Genomic DNA, 19,452 nt, shown 5'->3' on the forward strand with positions numbered 1-19,452 from the left:
AGCCTGTGCCAAGGCAGGAGGGTGGTGTGGCACAGCCCTGGGATGGGCGGGGGTGGCCCCTCAGGAGGTGCAGGATGTGGGTGTAGGACTAATTTAGGGCTCCTCACCTACCAACTGCCTTTCCTTCTGAGACACTCACAGGATTTAAGGGTCATTGACCCACCCTCTGTACACAGAGCAGTGGCAAACCCTTCCCAAATGCTGGAGAAACAAGAGGCTTTTAGTGGAAAAGCAAAACAATCCCTCTGTGCCAGGAAGCTTGGCTGTTTACAGTGATGGATGGGTTTACCATCTGGCCAGCAGGACTAACCAACTGGGATCCCAAAAGTGTCCAGAAGAGCGCTGAGAAAAGCACAAGTTCTGCAGCTGAACTTCCTCCTCTTCCCAGACTCCGTGGTCGGGCTCTCTGCCCAGAAAAGACTTGGAATCCAGCTTTAAAAAGTGCACAGACACAGTTCCTCCTGGGGAAGCAGCTTCCCAGAGACACCTCAGGCTTCACAGAGACCTCCTGTTTGTGGTGGCCTTTCAGCTGCTCAGACAGCACCAACCATGAGCTCGTGAGCTCCTTTCACAGAATCACAGAATGGATTGGGTTGGAAAAGACCTCTGAGATCATCAAGTCCAACCCTTGATCCAATCCCACTGTGATCACCAGCCCAGGGCACTCCGTGCCCTGGGCTGGTGATCACAGTAGGGTTGGATCAAGACATGGTCGGATCAAGACATGGTTGGATCAAGACATGGTGGATTCTCACTCAGTGCCACATCCATAGAATCACAGAATCATAGAATGTATTGGGTTGGAAAAGCCCTCCGAGATCATCAAGTCCAACCCTTGGTCCAACTCCAGTCCCTTTACCAGATCATGGCACTCAGTGCCACGGCCAAGCTCAGCTGGAAAACCTCCAGGGATGGGGAATCCACCCCCTCTCTGGGCAGCCCATTCCAATCCCTGAGCACTCTCTCTGCAAAGAATTTCTTTCTCCTCTCCAACTTCAATTTCCCCTGGCAGAGCTTGAGCCCATCGTGCCCCCTTGTCCTATTGCTGAGTGCCTGGGAGAAGAGACCAACCCCCACCTGGCCAGAACTTCCCTTCAGGCAGTTCCAGACAGTGCTGAGGTCACCTCTGAGCCTCCTCTTCTCCAGCCTGAACACCCCCAGCTCCCTCAGCCTCTCCCCACAGGGCTTGTGCTCCAGTCCCTTCTCCAGCCTCGTTGCTCTTCTCACTTGGGTTGGAAGAGACCTCTGAGATCATCAAGTCCAACCCTTGATCCAATCCCACTGTGATCACCAGCCCAGGGCACTCCATGCCCTGGGCTGGTGATCACAGTAGGGTTGGATCAAGACATGGTGGGATCAAGACATGGTGGATTCTCACTCAGTGCCACATCCATAGAATCACAGAATCATAGAATGGATTGGGTTGGAAAAGACCTCCCAGATCATCAAGTCCAACCCTTGGTCCAACTCCAGTCCCTTTCCCAGATCATGGCACTCAGTGCCACGGCCAAGCTCAGCTGAAAAACCTCCAGGGATGGGGAATCCACCCCCTCTCTGGGCAGCCCATTCCAATGCCTGAGCACTCTCTCTGCAAAGAAGTTTTTTCTGATGATTTGATATTGAAGTGTCTGCTTGAAGGGATGGGAACGTTCCTGGCCTTGGAAATCAACAGTAAAGCACCAATGAAGAAAGGAATCAGGGTCCCACCGGGCCAAGCCCCCCATGAAGCCCCCCTGTGCTGTCCCTCACAGGCTGCAGGCCAGCTGGGAGCCGTCTGGCAGGTCCTCCAGGTTGTCCACCATGGCAATGATGGCTTCGACGTTCTCCTCCGCCAGCACGTGCGAGGCGTTGGAGCGGAACTTCTTCAGGAGCGACTCCTTGCTCAGAGGTTTCCTCCAGTGGCCGTAGAAGGTGTCACACTTGCCCGTGAGCACGTCCCCGCTGTGCAGGAGCAGCGCCACCTAATAAACAGCACAGATCAAGAACAACCTCACCATAAGCTCCAACTGGCCCACTACTCATTTATTTACCTAATCCCAGACTGTTCTGAGCTGGAAGGACCCACAAGGATCATGGAGTCCAACTCTTCAGTCAATGGCCCACACAGGGGATTGAACCCGTGACCTTGGCATTGTTACAGCCAAGTTTTAGCCAACTGACCTCCCCGTACATCTTGTCGAAGTTGGCCGCGTTGTCCTCGGGGTGCTCCACCACCACCTTGGCCAGCAGCTCCCGCAGCTCCTGCCGCTGGATGCTGCCCTCAGAGAAGGATGCCAGGCCCACGTCGCCATCCAGCAGGGCGGCACAGGCGTTGAACTGGAAGGAGTGCCTGGCCTGGTGCTCGGAGCTGGGGAAGGGCCGGTTGATGTACTTGGACAGAGGGATCTTCAGCACGATGGTGCGGATCAGAGCGGGACAGAAGGACCCCGTGTGGTTCACCAAGAGGTTCCTCACGGACAAGGCGGCATCCACCACCCAGTGCATGCCCAGGTGGGCTGGGAAGCGCTTGAAGGCGATGTCCTGCTTCTCCAGGAGGAACTGGTGCTGCTCGCCGGGCGCAGCCAGCGGCTGGGGCCGGTACACGCCGTAGAAGGCGCTGAAGCCGGAGCAGCCCGGGATGTCGTCCAGGATGAGGGGATTGGCCTCCATGCCCCGGGCTGCCAGCAGTGCCGCCTCCAGGCCCAGGCGGGCGGCGTTGCCCACGTGCAGCGGCTTGGCCTGGGTGGCAGCGTTGGCCATGGGGGCCCCGGCCAGCGACGCGGCGATGCCCAGGGCGTGGGAGCACTGAGCCCGGCTGAGGGACAGCAGCTTGGCCGCCGCCGCGGCACTGCCCATGGTGCCCACCACCGACGGAGGGTGGAACCTGGGGGGGTGGCAGGAGTGAGCATCTCTGCCTGCCCGGAACAGGGGGCACCAAACCCGGCGGGGCTGGGGAGGAACCGTGAGCCGGTGGGAATCCCTCAGGGCTCTGCTGCAGGTGGGATTCACCTGGGCCAGAATTTGGGAGTCACCTGACTCAGAATTTGGGGTTCACCTGAGTCAGAACTTGGGGTTCACCTGGCTCAGAATTTGGGATTCACCTGACTTGGAATTTGGGTTTCACCTGATGTGGAATTTGGGATCCACTTGACTCAGAATTTGGGATCCACCTGACTCAGAATTTGGTTTCACCTGAGTCAGAATTTGGGATTTACCTGGCTCAGAACTTGGGGTTCACCTGACTTGGAATTTGGGATTCACCTGATGTGGAATTTGGGATTCACCTGGCTCAGAATTTGGGATCCTCTTGTCTCAGAACTTGGAATTCACCTGACTCAGAATTTGGGATCCACCTGACATGGAATTTGGGATTCACCTGACTCAGAATTTGGGAGTCACCTGACTCAGAATTTGGGATTTACCTGACTCAGACTTTGGGTTTCACCTGACTCAGAATTTGGGATTCACCTGACTCAGAATTTGGGTTTCACCTGGCTCAGAATTTGGGATTTACCTGACTCAGAATTTGGGGTTCACCTGAGTCAGAACTTGGGATTCACCTGGCTCAGAATTTGGGATTCACCTGACTTGGAATTTGGGTTTCACCTGACTCAGAACTTGGGGTTCACCTGACTTGGAATTTGTGATTCACCTGACGTGGAATTTGGGATCCACTTGACTCAGAATTTGGGATCCACCTGACTCAGAATTTGGTTTCACCTGACTCAGAATTTGGGATTTACCTGGCTCAGAACTTGGGGTTCACCTGACTTGGAATTTGGGATTCACCTGATGTGGAATTTGGGATTCACCTGGCTCAGAATTTGGGATCCTCTTGTCTCAGAACTTGGAATTCACCTGACTCAGAATTTGGGATCCACCTGACATGGAATTTGGGATTCACCTGACTCAGAATTTGGGATTCACCTGGCTCAGAATTTGGGATTTACCTGACTCAGAATTTGGGGTTCACCTGAGTCAGAACTTGGGATTCACCTGACTCAGAATTTGGGTTTCACCTGGCTCAGAATTTGGGATTCACCTGACTCAGAATTTGGGTTTCACCTGGCTCAGAATTTGGGATCCACTCGACTCAGAACTTGGGTTTCACCTGGCTCAGCATCTGGGATTCACCTGGCTCAGAACTTGAGGTTCACCTGGTTCAGAAATTGGGATTCACCTGGCTCAGAACTTGGGGTTCACCTGGCTCAGAACTCGGGGTTCACCTCACTCAAGAATTTGGGATTCACCTCACTCAGAACTTGGGGTTCACCTAAGAATTCAGGATTCACCTGACTCAGAATCTGGGATTCACCTGGCTCAGGATTTGCCCACCCCAAACCTCAGCCTCTGCCTCGAAACTTCACCAGAGGGAGCTCAGAGCCTCCAATAAGCAAGTCTGAATTGTCTCCAGGAGTAGGTGACATGACTTGTGTCATTCCAGCCAAACTTCCCACCACTCCAGACAAATCTGGCCTCATCCAACATGCCCAGGGGTGACAGCCCCTGGTCAGTCTGTCCCTTGGAGCTGGGGGAGGGCAGTTGACACAGGGGCTGTGCCCACTGTTAGCCTGTCTGCATGCCCCTGAGCTCTTGGCCTGGCTGGTTTAGATGATGGCACTGCAGACTCTTGATGGTCATTTTTGAGGCAAGATGACTGGAAGTCACCAAATAAATAAATCCCTGGTGGTTCCTCACCCCTGGCATTTGGCTCTCAGTAGGGCTTTACCCTTGTCCTGGGGTAAAACTCACTTAAACTGGACTTACACCAACATTCTGAAACCCAAACTGGCCAACCTTCTTCCTCCCCTGTGGACAACAGGTGGTTTTACCTTTTTGGAATGTCATGAGCCTCAGTGGAGAAATGCATGAGCCTGCCCTGCACCTCCAGGCCCACGTTGAACGCCAGCAGGAGGTCCATGCCACTGGGTTTGGTGCCAGGGGGCAGCATCTGGGAGGCTGCCAGGAGGGCTGGCAGAACTGCCCCTGAGGGGTGAGTGGCAGGGTGCCAGGTGTCATCGAAATCCATGGAGTGAGTCTGCCAGGGAAACAGCCATCAGGACCTGCTGGAGCTGAGGCAGTGTCCCAGTTCAGCAGGTGGGACCAGTTTATCCCTGTGTGGGTGTGACCAAAGGTGGGCATTCCAAACCCTCTGGGCCATTGCCCAGCAACTGTTCCCAAGGGCCCACTGGCAGCAGCTGCCCAGGGCACAGCTGAGCCCTCAGGCTGGGAGCTGGCTGGGAAAGAAGCCCGGCAGAGGAGCTGGGAGAACTGCCCTGCAGGGACTCCTTGGCACCTCCACACCCACCTGAGGGCTCAGCTCTGCCCATGGGCCAGCAACCATTCCAAAATCCCCCCTGACTGCCAGAGTCAGATCCCCCAGTGTGGAACTCCCTGCCCTGGGGGAGGCACTGGGGGCACCTCAGGGGAGACAATCTGGGGGTTTGGGACCTCTGGGACCACTGGGTGGATGCAGAGGAGGAGCAGCCCCTGGCCAGGAGGAGCCCCCCACTCTCCACCAGACTGTGCCATCATCTGCACCAACAGGTTTGTCCCTTCCTTTTCCTTTGGACTCGGGAGAACCACGTGGGGCTCAGCACAGGGGCCACCAAACCCCCCTGTGTTTGTGCCCCAGGGGGTGGGTTACACTGCTGGGGTTGGGGGTTAAACCCAATTTCTCTTTGTGCCATTGCATTTATGGTAATATTGTTATTAAATTGTAACTCTGAGTTATGATCTCTTGTGTTGGGTTCATTTCTCCTCCTGTTTCCCTCTAACCCAGCACAGGCAGCACGAGCTCCTCGCTGGGGTTGCTGAGGTGACATCTGTGACAACAACCACCCGCTGTCCCCACAGGGGCTGTGTGGTCCCTCCAAAAGCAGGACATTGCAGAGGAGCCCTGACTTCTTGTCCCTGTCACCCCTCCCAGTGACCAGCCTGCAATGCCAAGGAATGCCCTGGGAGGCACCCCAGGGGTGGATTCTCCTGGAAGGGCTGATCTTACCGCAACTCCGTTGGTGAAGGCGGCCAGAGTTGGGGAGAGCTTCACACCAGGCTTGCCATAGACAGAGCTCACGGCAACAGGGGAGTACAGCTCCTGGGGGAGGGGGAAACCAGGGTGGGAGACCCTTGTCAGACACCCATGAGGGTTGGGAAAGGTGTTTAAGATCACCAAGTCCAACCATCAACCAGCACCACCACCGTGGTCACCATTAACCATATCCTCAAGTGCCCCATCCACAGGTTTTTTGAGCATTCCGAGGGTGGGGACTCCACCTGAGCATCTGTTCCAATGATTGGTGGAAAGGAATTCACAGAATCACACAACGTGCTGAGCTGGAAGGGACCCACAAGGGTCATCCAGTCCAACCCTCAGCCCTGCATGGGACCATCCCCAGAGTAACTCCCTGTGCTCCAGAGGATCATCCAAACCCTCCTGGAGCTCTGGCAGCCTTGGGGCTTGGAGCATCCCCTGTCCACTGAGAGGATCTCACATCCCCTGAGAGCATCTGGGGAGCCTGGTCAGTGCCCACCACCCTCTGGGGAAAGAACCTTTCCTGAGATCCAACCTGTCCCTGGCCCTGGCACAGTCCCAGCCATGCCCTGGGCCCTGTCCCTGCCCTGGCACAGCTCCAGCCATTCCCTGTGCCCTGTCCCTGCCCTGGCACAGCTCCAGCCATTCCCTGTGCCCTGTCCCTGCCCTGGCACAGCTCCAGCCATTCCCTGTGCCCTGTCCCTGCCCTGGCACAGCTCCAGCCATTCCCTGTGCCCTGTCCCTGCCCTGGCACAGCTCCAGCCATTCCCTGGGTGCTGTCCCTGCCCTGGCACAGCTCCAGCCATTCCCTGGGTGCTGTCCCTGTCCTGGCACAGCTCCAGCCATTCCCTGGGTGCTGTCCCTGCCCTGGCACAGCTCCAGCCATTCCCTGGGCGCTGTCCCTGTCCTGGCACAGCTCCAGCCATTCCCTGGGTGCTGTCCCTGCCCTGGCACAGCTCCAGCCATTCCCTGTGCCCTGTCCCTGCCCTGGCACAGCTCCAGCCATTCCCTGTGCCCTGGCACAGCTCCAGCCATTCCCTGTGCACTGTCCCTGCCCTGGCACAGCTCCAGCCATTCCCTGGGTGCTGTCCCTGCCCTGGCACAGCTCCAGCCATTCCCTGTGCCCTGTCCCTGCCCTGGCACAGCTCCAGCCATTCCCTGTGCCCTGTCCTTGCCCTGGCACAGCTCCAGCCATTCCCTGTGCCCTGTCCCTGCCCTGGCACAGCTCCAGCCATTCCCTGGGTGCTGTCCCTGCCCTGGCACAGCCCCAGCCATTCCCTGGGTGCTGTCCCTGCCCTGGCACAGCTCCAGCCATTCCCTGTGCCCTGTCCCTGCCCTGGCACAGCTCCAGCCATTCCCTGGGTGCTGTCCCTGCCCTGGCACAGCTCCAGCCATTCCCTGGGCGCTGTCCCTGCCCTGGCACAGCTCCAGCCATTCCCTGGGTGCTGTCCCTGTCCTGGCACAGCTCCAGCCATTCCCTGGGCGCTGTCCCTGTCCTGGCACAGCTCCAGCCATTCCCTGGGTGCTGTCCCTGCCCTGGCACAGCTCCAGCCATTCCCTGTGCCCTGTCCCTGCCCTGGCACAGCTCCAGCCATTCCCTGTGCCCTGGCACAGCTCCAGCCATTCCCTGTGCCCTGTCCCTGCCCTGGCACAGCTCCAGCCATTCCCTGTGCACTGTCCCTGCCCTGGCACAGCTCCAGCCATTCCCTGTGCTCTGTCCCTGCCCTGGCACAGCTCCAGCCATTCCCTGTGCCCTGTCCTTGCCCTGGCACAGCTCCAGCCATTCCCTGTGCCCTGTCCCTGCCCTGGCACAGCTCCAGCCATTCCCTGGGTGCTGTCCCTGCCCTGGCACAGCCCCAGCCATTCCCTGGGTGCTGTCCCTGGTCTTAGAGAGCAGAGCTCAGTGCTTGCCCCTCCCGGGGCAGCAGGGACGGTGCCAGCACATCCCTCCACCACCAGGCAGAAGCCATGAAGCCGTGGCGGTGCCAGGGCGGTCCCAGGGCAGTCCCAGGGCGGTGCCAGGGCGGTCCCAGGGCAGTCCCAGGGCGGTGCCAGGGCGGTCCCAGGGCGGTGCCAGGGTGGTCCCAGGGCGGTCCCAGGGCGGTCCCAGGGCAGTCCCAGGGCGGTCCCAGGGCGGTCCCAGGGCGGTGTCAGGGCAGTCCCAGGGCAGTCCCAGGGCGGTCCCAGGGCAGTCCCAGGGCGGTGCCAGGGCGGTGCCAGGGCGGTGCCAGGGCGGTCCCAGGGCAGTCCCAGGGCAGTCCCAGGGCGGTCCCAGGGCGGTCCCAGGGCGGTCCCAGGCCGGTCCCAGGGCGGTGTCAGGGCGGTCCCAGGGCGGTCCCAGGGCGGTCCCAGGGCAGTCCCAGGGCGGTCCCAGGGCGGTCCCAGGGCAGTCCCAGGGCGGTGCCAGGGCGGTGCCAGGGCAGTCCCAGGGCAGTCCCAGGGCGGTCCCAGGGCGGTCCCAGGGCGGTCCCAGGGCGGTCCCAGGCCGGTCCCAGGGCGGTGTCAGGGCGGTCCCAGGGCAGTCCCAGGGCGGTGTCAGGGCGGTCCCAGGGTGGTCCCAGGGCAGTCCCAGGGCGGTCCCAGGGCGGTGCCAGGGCGGTCCCAGGGCAGTCCCAGGGCGGTGTCAGGGCGGTCCCAGGGCGGTCCCAGGGCGGTGCCAGGGCGGTCCCAGGGCAGTCCCAGGGCGGTGTCAGGGCGGTCCCAGGGCGGTCCCAGGGCAGTCCCAGGGCGGTCCCAGGGCGGTGTCAGGGCGGTCCCAGGGCAGTGCCAGGGCGGTCCCAGGGCAGTCCCAGGGCAGTCCCAGGGCAGTCCCAGGGCGGTCCCAGGGCAGTCCCAGGGCAGTCCCAGGGCGGTCCCAGGGCAGTCCCAGGGCAGTCCCAGGGCGGTCCCAGGGCAGTCCCAGGGCGGTGCCAGGGCAGTCCCAGGGCAGTCCCAGGGCGGTCCCAGGGCAGTGCCAGGGCGGTGTCAGGGCAGTCCCAGGGCAGTCCCAGGGCAGTCCCAGGGCGGTCCCAGGGCAGTCCCAGGGCGGTGTCAGGGCGGTGCCAGGGCAGTCCCAGGGCGGTCCCAGGGCAGTCCCAGGGCGTTGCCAGGGCGGTCCCAGGGTGGTCCCAGGGCAGTCCCAGGGCAGTCCCAGAGTGGTCCCAGGGCAGTCCCAGGGCAGTCCCAGGGCGGTCCCAGGGCAGTCCCAGGGCGGTGCCAGGGTGGTCCCAGGACAGTCCCAGGGCAGTCCCAGGGCGGTGTCAGGGCAGTCCCAGGGCAGTCCCAGGGTGGTTCCAGGGCAGTCCCAGGGCAGTCCCAGGGCGGTGCCAGGGTGGTCCCAGGGCGGTCCCAGGGCAGTCCCAGGGCTGTCCCAGGGCAGTGCCAGGCGCTGCTCCTACCCGGCAGTAGCGCAGGGCGATGTCGAACACGCGGGTGGTGCTGCCCACCAGCCCCACCCCGATGCTGTCGAGGATCATCCTCTTGCTGCGGTGCCGGACGGTGCTGGAAAGGTGCTCGGGCCGGGCCGAGGGGATGAAGGAGGCGAAGCTGCTGGTCACGGTGTCCTCTGGAGAGCTCCTGGCCACCACTGCAGCACCAGAGAGGGCAGGGGGTGAGGGCACCAGTGAGACCCCAGCCCACAGCTCTGCACCCTCTGGGCCGCTTGAGCCACACATTAAATCCGCTGGACACTTCAGTAGGATGAAACGGTAAAGATGTGAGATTTTGGAGAGTTAAACCCAGGATTTTGGAGAGTTAAAGCCAAGATTTAGGAGAGTTAAAGCCAGGACTTTGGAGAGTTAAAGCCAAGATTTTGGGGAGTTAAACCCAGGACTTTGGAGAGTTAAAGCCAAGATTTTGGGGAGTTAAAGCCAAGATTTTTGAGAGTTAAACCCAGGAATTTGGAGAGTTAAAGCCAAGATTTTGGGGAGTTAAAGCCAAGATTTAGGAGAGTTAAAGCCAGGACTTTGGAGAGTTAAAGCCAAGATTTAGGAGAGTTAAAGCCAGGACTTTGGAGAGTTAAACCCAGGATTTTTGAGAGTTAAACCCAGGATTTTGGAGAGTTAAACCCAGGATTTTTGAGAGTTAAACCCAGGATTTTGGGGAGTTAAAGCCAAGACTTCACAAGTTTGACAAGTCATGGCATTGAACAAAGAAAAGTCCAACAGTGATGAAGACACTTCAAGACCACCCGAGGGATGAAGTCAGGAGACACCACCCACATTTCAGGCCAAAGGAAAGCTCTGCCCAAGATTCCACCCAGTCACTAATATGGAAATTAGAAGGTGTTAACGATGAACTTAAGGCTATAAATGGCTCATTTCACACAAACAAGGCAGGCAGGTTTTGCCCAGTATGAACTGGCTGGGCCTCCAGTGCTGTCAATAAATCCCTTTGCTGCTAAAAGACAAAAAGCTTCTCAGCAGTTCTTTATTTAGATGCATTTTTCACTATCACCAATAACCACTTTTTGAGGAGGATCAATTCAAATCTCGCCCCTTTATCTGGAGGGAAGGAAGAGCAGATGTCCTGCTGTGTTCCTGGGAGTGGATCACATAAAACCAGAACCTCCAAGAGCTTCCATTATGTTTGGCAAACAGGACTAGGCCCAAAGTCTGGATTCATGCAGCAGTTTGGTCCTACAAGGCATTGAAGTGTCTTGGGTCAGCAGTTTTCAAGCCCAGTGCACTCCTAAAAAGTCAAAATTCTGTTAAAAATAACCAATTTGGGAGCACTGGACTTTCATATTTCAAGGACAAATTTCTTTGTTTACATGAATTTATATTTGATTGCATTAGATGTAATTAATTGGATTGGATATAATTCTGGAATTAGAATACAGAGTATAAATAATAGAATTATATTTACAATGTATAGAATTATAATTGCTGTGGCCTATTAGAATTTATAGTATTAATTGGAGAGAGTGCACATGAGAGTACAAAAAACCATCAAACTCATTTATATATATAAATATATCAATGTGGGTGTGCACTCCTGTGCCCTGAGAGCATCTCCTGCCACTGAGAGCATCTCCTGTGCCCTGAGAGCATCTCCTGTGCCCCAAGAGCATCTCCTGTGCCCTGAGAGCATCTCCTGTGCCCTGAGAGCATCTCCTGCCAATGAGAGCATCTCCTGTGCCCTGAGAGCATCTCCTGTGCCCCAAAGAGCATCTCCTGCCACTGAGAGCATCTCCTGTGCCCCGAGAGCATCTCCTGTGCCCCGAGAGCATCTCCTGTGCCCTGAGAGCATCTCCTGTGCCCTGAGAGCATCTCCCATCCCCTGAGAGCATCTCCTGTGCCCCAAGAGCATCTCCTGTCACTGAGAGCAGATCCCATCCCCTGAGAGCATCTCCTGTGCCCTGAGAGCATCTCCTGTGCCCTGAGAGCATCTCCCATCCCCTGAGAGCATCTCCTGTGCCCTGAGAGCATCTCCTGTGCCCCGAGGGCATCTCCTGTGCCCTGAGAGCATCTCCTGCCACTGAGAGCATCTCCTGTGCCCCGAGAGCATCTCCTGTGCCCTGAGAGCATCTCCTGTGCCCTGAGAGCATCTCCTGTGCCCCAAAGAGCATCTCCTGTGCCCTGAGAGCATCTCCTGTGCCCCGAGAGCATCTCCTGTGCCCTGAGAGCATCTCCTGTGCCCCGAGAGCATCTCCTGTGCCCCGAGAGCATCTCCCATCCCCTGAGAGCATCTCCTGTGCCCCGAGAGCATCTCCTGTGCCCCAAAGAGCATCTCCTGTGCCCCGAGAGCATCTCCTGTGCCCCGAGAGCATCTCCTGTGCCCTGAGAGCATCTCCTGTGCCCCGAGAGCATCTCCTGTGCCCCGAGAGCATCTCCTGTGCCCTGAGAGCATCTCCCATCCCCTGAGAGCATCTCCTGTGCCCCGAGTGCATCTCCTGTGCCCCGAGAGCATCTCCTGTGCCCCGAGAGCATCTCCCATCCCCTGAGAGCATCTCCTGTGCCCCGAGAGCATCTCCTGTGCCCCGAGAGCATCTCCTGTGCCCTGAGAGCATCTCCCATCCCCTGAGAGCATCTCCTGTGCCCCGAGAGCATCTCCTGCCACTGAGAGCATCTCCTGTGCCCCGAGAGCATCTCCCATCCCCTGAGAGCATCTCCCGTGCCCTGAGAGCATCTCCTGTGCCCCGAGAGCATCTCCTGTGCCCCGAGAGCATCTCCCATCCCCTGAGAGCCTCTCCCATCCCCTGAGAGCATCTCCCATCCCCTGAGAGCCTCTCCCATCCCCTGAGAGCATCTCCCATCCCCTGAGAGCATCTCCCATCCCCTGAGAGCATCTCCCATCCCCCGAGAGCTTCTCCCATCCCCTGAGAGCATCTCCTGTGCCCTGAGAGCATCTCCTGTGCCCTGAGAGCATCTCCTGACACTGAGAGCATCTCCTGTGCCCCGAGAGCATCTCCCATCCCCTGAGAGCGTCTCCCATCCCCTGAGAGCATCTCCTGACACTGAGAGCATCTCCTGTGCCCCAAGAGCATCTCCCATCCCCTGAGAGCATCTCCTGTGCCCCAAAGAGCATCTCCTGTGCCCCAAGAGCATCTCCCATCCCCTGAGAGCATCTCCCATCCCCTGAGAGCATCTCCTGTGCCCCAAGAGCATCTCCCATTCTCTGAGAGCCTCTCCTGCCACTGAGAGCATCTCCTGTGCCCTGAGAGCATCGCCCATCCCCTGAGAGCATCTCCTGTGCCCCAAGAGCATCTCCCATTCTCTGAGAGCCTCTCCCATCCCCTGAGAGCATCTCCCATCCCCTGAGAGCCTCTCCCGAGTCCCCGCTCGGCAGCCCCGCCCCGAGGAGGGAGCAGTGATGTCAAATGGCCTTGGAAATCCGCAGGAAAATCCACTCAAATCAGACGGCACCCAGAAAAGCTGGATTTGTTCCTTCCCGCCGTCAAACGCTCTCTGTCACTTCAGGAGGCAGAGATATTTTTTTAACCCTTGAGCTGAAGGCATTCCATGACTCCGGGGGGTTTCTGCAGAACCTCACGGGAACATTAAAGGCTCTGCCCAAGGGCAAATAAATCCGTGTGCATTTCTCTTGTCTCCAAGTGCTCATTAACCTTCATTAACGTTCTTTGCATTTATTGTACTAATAATGCATTTTAAAATAAGTTAATGGGTGTAACAGACCAAGGACTTGCTTTAAAAGAAGTAAATAAAGTTGCAATAACTCAGGAATGCATCTGAAAATAAGTCAGGAAACATAATAGACCAAGGACAGGTTTAAAAAGCAGTTAATAAATCAGTAATAAATTAGGAACATATTTTAAAAGTTAATAAACTCAGAACAAGAATGCATTTTAAAATGTATTAATTAAATTAATTAAAAACATAATGGGATGTGTTAAAATAAGTTAATGAACTTCTGATAGGAGAAGAACACATTTCAAAATAAGTTAATTAAGACAGTAGATCAAGAGCATGTTCTGGAACAAGTTGAGAAACTTGTGTTAGAACAATAACACATTTTAAAATAAGTTAATAAACTTATAATAGATTTCAAATAAATTAGCAGACAAACTAATTAATAGAAGAAACAGACCAAGGGGCTGCACAGGCAGGTTGTGGTTAGTTTGCCCAGAGCTGGAGGCACAGAGAGGGATCTGTGACTCACTCCAGGCACTGCCCACAGCAGCATCAGGTGCTGTCAAGGGCGGGGGCGGAGGAGCTGCGGATCTGAGCAACCCGATTTCAATCTTTCACATCTGGGGTCAAAGAGGAAGAATTTGGAAAGCCCGGTCCTAAATCAGTTCAAGGTTCTGGTTTAGCACAGGGCTCACAACGAGCATTTTTCCTCTTTGCTGCTTTTCTCCTTGTCCTGAGGGCACAAACCCCTCCAGGACCCCCCAGACAGCCTTTGCCTCCCGAGGATTTGAGCGGTTTCCCCCCAGCCCAGCCCTTTCTTTCAAAGCAATGCCGTGATTACTTTCCAGAAGGACCCGCGAACTGTTCTCCAGAGATACCAACCGTGGGCAGCAGTTTTGTGGACTTGCCGGGAGCTTGCCAAGAGCTTCTGGGATTTCTGGAGGGAAGACACAGACAGGGAGTTTGGCACCGGAGCTCCTTCCAGGGCAGTTTCCCGGCTCCCAGCGGGGCACCGTGAGACGCTTCCGGATCGAAGGCGCAGGGAAACCAAGGGCACAGTAAAAGGAGGGCAGAAATGTTTTCCACGGCTTATTCCAGCAGGGATGCCAGGAACACTCAGGGAAATAAAGCTGCGCCGTGGAAGGGGCAGCACAACCTCCCCAGCGCCGCTGGAGATGCTGCAGGAGCGGGGCTGGCTCGGGGGAAATCCCGACAGCGACAACGACAACGACCTCCCTCCATGGACACGTCTGGGATGCAGGGAAGGACCAGCACAGGCTTCCCAGAGGTGCCGGGAGATGCTGCACGAGCGGGGCTGGCTCAGGGAATATCCCGACAACGGCAAAGACAGCCCTCCATGCAGCAGGTCTGGGATGCGTGGAAAGGGCAGCACTCCCTTCCCAGAGATGCCCGGAGATCCTGCAGTGACCGGGAAAATCCCGCAGGGCACATCCCGACAACAGTAATCCCCCATGGAGCAGGTCTGGGACACGTGGAAGGGGCAGCACAAACTCCCCAGCGCCGCCGGGAGATGCTGCACGAGCGGAGCTGGCTCAGGGAAAATCGCGACAACGACAATGACACCCCTCCGTGAGGCACGGCTGGGACACACAGAAGGGGCAGCACAACCTCCCCAGGGGTGCCGTGGAATGTTACGGGGAGCGGGGCTGGCTCAGGGAAAATCCCGACAACGACAACGACACCCCTTCATAGGGCACGTCTGGGAAGCATGGAAGGAGCAGCACAAACTCCCAGAGCTGTCCGGAGATGCTGCAGGGAGCGGGGATGGCTCGGCCAAAATCCACTAGTGCATCCCTCCAACAACAGCCCCCACTGAGACGTCTGGGACACACGGGAGGGGCAGCACAACCTCCCCAGAGGTGCCGGGAGATGCTGCAGCGACCGGGAAAATCCCGCAGGGCACATCCCGACAACAATAATCCCCCATGGAGCATGGCTGGGATGCACGGAAGGAGCAGCACTCCCTTCCCAGGGGTGCCGTGGAATGTTACGGGGAGCGGGGCTGGCTCAGGGAATATCCCGACAACGGCAAAGACACCCCTCCATGCAGCAGGTCTGGGATGCGTGGAAAGGGCAGCACTCCCTTCCCAGAGATGCCCGGAGATGCTGCAGTGACCGGCAAAATCCCGCAGGGCACATCCCAACAACAACAATGCCCCATGGAGCAGGTCTGGGATGCACGGAAGGAGGAGCATTCCCTTCCCAGAGCTGTCCGGAGATGCTGCAGTGACCGGGAAAATCCCGCACGGCGCATCCCAACAACAATAATTCCCCATGGAGCAGGTCTGGGACACGTGGAAGGAGGAGCATTCCCTTCCCAGAGCTGTCCGGAGATGCTGCAGGGAGCGGGGCTGGCTCGGGCAAAATCCACTAGTGCATCCCTCCAACAACAGCCCCCACTGAGACGTCTGGGACACACGGGAGGGGCAGCACAACCTCCCCAGAGGTGCCGGGAGATGCTGCAGCGACCCGGAAAATCCCGCAGGGCACATCCCGACAACAACAATGCCCCGTGGAGCACGGCTGGGACACACAGAAGGGGCAGCACTCCCTTCCCAGGGGTGCCGTGGAATGTTACAGGGAGCGGGGCTGGCTCAGGGAAAATCCCGACAACGGCAAAGACACCCCTCCATGCAGCAGGTCTGGGATGCGTGGAAAGGGCAGCACAGCCCTCCCAGAGGTGCCGGGAGATGCTGCAGTGACCGGGAAAATCCCGCAGGGCACATCCCAACAACAATAATCCCCCATGGAGCACGTCTGGGACACGTGGAAGGAGCAGCACTCCCTTCCCAGAGGCGCCTGGAGATGCTGCAGGGAGCGGGGCTGGCTCCGGGAAAATCCACATAGTACATCCCTCCAACAACAGCCCCCCTGGGGCACGTCTGGGACACACGGGAGGGGCCGGCAACAGGTCCGGAGCTGAGCTGAGTGACTGTGAAAACCAGCTGGATTTGATCATTTTAATGCCACAGTAGTTCTGGGCGCTTGGGGAAGGGCCCGGAAAGAGACGTTTCCTCCTCAAAGTGGCAAAGGCAAGAGGTGGGGAGGGCGTGGGAGGTGACAGAGTTACCTGGAAGGTGGAGGAGCCCATGCTGGTGGCTGCCTTGCCCGGTGCTCCGTGCCCAGCTCGGCGCTGCTCCGGGCGGGGGAACCAGAGGTGTGTGGCTCGAAGGTGGTTGGGCTCAGGCTTTATAAAGGGCTTCCCAAAGGCAATTTGCTTTTTGTTTTCTTTGGGTTTTTGCAACTGAATTTCAAGTGCGATGACATCAGCCCCTGGGGACCGAGGGGGTGGGGGCAATAGATGAGGAGGGGGTGGGTTGTGTGTGCTGGGCAGAAGGGAACCCACCCCCCTGCCACCGGCTTCAGGAAATAAAAAATGAGTTCAGACAATAATTGATGAAGTTCAAGGAAACTCCTGTCTCCAAACTGCTGCAGGTGCCAAGGGGTGAAGCAACGGGCCGCAGGCTCCTCCTCCCGAGGAGGGCTATAAAAGTGGAGCCGAGCAGGAAATGAGAGGGACAAGAACATCCTCCCACTGGGCAGCGGTGGCACCAGAGCAGGTAATGCCAGCAGAGAGGCTTTGGTGCTTTCTTTGATGCTTTCCTTGACTCCACTCAGGGATTTGGCCTCGGGCTGAGCCTTTCAGAGCTCTCCTTCTTCTGAGTCTGCAGCTCTGGGGTGCTGCTGGGTCACTGAACTCTGCAGCTTCCAGGGGACTCCATGGATGGCTGGAGTTTGGGGGAATGCCAGTGGGGGGTGTTCTATTATTTTGGGCAGAGTAACAGCCTGGCGTGCTACAAGTTGTATTTACAAGTGTCTTTCCTACAGACTCCCCCACAGAGCGATGTGTCTGCAGCAACCTGGGGCTGTTTTGCCCCAGGGGAGGGTCAGGGTTGTGTTTTCTGACCCAGCTGTGGCCGTGCACTGTTCATCTTGCTGAGTGTTTATCCCAAAGGACTTGCAGGTTTTTCCTTTCCATGTTTGTCTGCAGAGGGGCAGCGTTTCCTCAGAGCTGCACAAACATTTGTTGTCACCGATCAGGTGGGATGGAAAACTGAAGGCAAAATGCCACAGGGGGAAAAAAAATCCCTGAGGATGTCGTGGTTTGGTGTTTCTGTGTCCCGGGGCATGGGAGGCTTTGCTGCAGTTCCTGAGCAGGGAATGGCCACGCACTGGGATATTCTCAGTAATATTGGGCAGGTTGAAGCAGCAGCAGCAGCAAAGTGGAGGCACAAAGTGATGCCACCAAAGCCTGGTCTGACAGATGGGAATATTCTCAGTAATATTGGGCAGGTTGAAGCAGCAGCAGCAGCAAAGTGGAGGCACAAAGTGATGCCACCAAAGCCTGGTCTGACAGATGGGAATATTCTCAGTAATATTGGGCAGGTTGAAGCACCACCAGCAAAGTGGAGGCACAAAGTGATGCCACCAAAGCCTGGTCTGACAGATGGTCTGGAGGGGTGAAGGGAAGGCACAGTGAGTGAAGGAGGTGGTGCCCACACACCGCCCCACATGGGCACAGCACGGAGAGAAGGGGCAGGACTGGGGCAGGATCTCACATGCCATTTCTGCAGCCCCCAGAGTGAAGAGTGCCAGGGGCAGGCTGGGAAGGAACGGAGGTGGAGAGGGCCGAGTGAGTGAGGGTGTGGCTTTGGCTTTGCCCTCACAGCATGAGGGATTTGAGCAAGGGGTGCCCCATCCCTCCAGCAGAACCAGCGCCCTGGCAGCACCCCAGGGCTCCAGGTGCCCCCTCACCATGGGGAGACCTGTGCTGGCCGGTGCCCTGTGCGCCCAGAGAGCTGCCAACCCCCCTGCAGAGAGGGATCCCCTCTGCTCCTCTGCCTCCTGTGCCATCTCACCTTGGCGTGCCACGTTCTCTGTGGTGCAGAAACAGGTCCTTCCAAAGTGCCAGGGCAGCAGCTGCACAGAAGGGGCAGTGCCAGCAGCCAGGACTGGTGTCACCCCGGGGACCAGCAAGGCTTGGGCATATCTGGGCAGCAAACCCCTCGGGGGGGTCCCATCCAGACCCTCTTTCTCTGGTCTCAGTGCCACCCATGGCATTCCAGAGCTGCTGCCCTGGCACAACAGGAGGGCTTGGATTCTCTGGCGTGTCCTTGTGCTGCAGGAAACAGAGGCAGGGGCACTGCCAGCTGCTGGAATGGCCTGGGGACAGGGCCAGGGGCTGTGGGGGCATCGGGGGGGCATTGTGGGGGCATTGGGGCATCGTGGGGGCATCGTGGGGGCATCGTGGGGGCATTGTGGGGGCATTGTGTGGGCATTGTGTGGGCATCGTGGGGGCATTGGGGCATCGTGGGGGTGTTGTGGGGGCATCGTGGGGGCATTGTGTGGGCATCATGTGGGCATTGTGGGGGCGTTGTGTGGGCATCATGTGGGCATCATGTAGGCATCGTGTGGGCATTGTGGGGGCATCATGTGGGCATCATGTAGGCATCGTGTGGGCATTGTGGGGGCATCGTGTGGGCATCATGTGGGCATTGTGGAGGCATTGGGGCATCGTGTGGGCATCGTGTGGGCATCGTGTGGGCATCGTGGGGGCGTTGTGGGGGCATCATGTGGGCATCGTGGGGGCGTTGTGTGGGCATCGTGTGGGCATCGTGGGGGCATTGTGTGGGCATTGTGGGGGCATCATGTGGGCATTATGTGGGCATTGTGGGGGCATTGTGTGGGCATTGGGGCATCATGGGGGCATTGTGTGGGTATCATGAGGGCGTTGTGGGGGCATCGTGGGGGCATTGTGGGGGCATTGTGTGGGCATCGTGTGGGCATCGTGTGAGCATCATGTGGGCATCGTGGGGGCATTGTGGGGGCGTTGTGGGGGCATCATGGGGGCATCATGGGGGCATCGTGTGGGCATTGTGTGGGCATCGTGAGGGCATTGTGTGGGCATCGTGGGGGCATTGGGGCATCGTGGGGGTGTTGTGGGGGCATCGTGGGGGCATTGTGTGGGCATCATGTGGGCATCATGTAGGCATCGTGTGGGCATTGTGGGGGCATTGTGGGGGCATTGTGGGGGCATTGTGGGGGCATTGTGTGGGCATTGTGGGGGCGTTGTGTGGGCATCGTGGGGGTATTGAGGCATCATGTGGGCATCGTGTGGGCATCGTGTGGGCATCGTGGGGGCATCATGGGGGCATCATGTGGGCATTGTGGGGGCATCTTGGGGGCATTGTGGGGGCATTGTGAAGGCATTGAGGCATCATGAGGGCATTGTGTGGGCATTGTGTGGGCATTGTGTGGGCATTGTGTGGGCATTGTGGGGGCTTTGGGGCATTGTGGGGGCATTGTGGGGGCACTGGAGCATTGTGTGGGCATTGTGTGGGCATTGTG

The 19,452-nt window shown here is 57.9% G+C and overlaps 1 protein-coding gene across 1 annotated transcript; it reads right to left on the reverse strand.

Moving 5' to 3' along the window:
* Positions 1-1,745: 1,745 nt before the first annotated feature.
* LOC139678376 (cis-aconitate decarboxylase-like) lies at positions 1,746-14,557 on the reverse strand. Its single transcript, XM_071569159.1, has 6 exons — positions 13,966-14,557; positions 9,391-9,578; positions 5,984-6,076; positions 4,812-5,017; positions 2,161-2,863; positions 1,746-1,961 (listed from the first exon to the last, which is right to left on the reverse strand). Exons 1-6 carry the CDS (start codon positions 14,555-14,557, stop codon positions 1,746-1,748), a joined length of 1,998 nt encoding a protein of 665 aa, XP_071425260.1.
* Between the last annotated feature and the right edge of the window lie 4,895 nt (positions 14,558-19,452).

Source organism: Pithys albifrons, chromosome 14 (genome assembly GCF_047495875.1).
Source record: "Pithys albifrons albifrons isolate INPA30051 chromosome 14, PitAlb_v1, whole genome shotgun sequence".
NCBI lineage: Eukaryota > Metazoa > Chordata > Aves > Passeriformes > Thamnophilidae > Pithys > Pithys albifrons.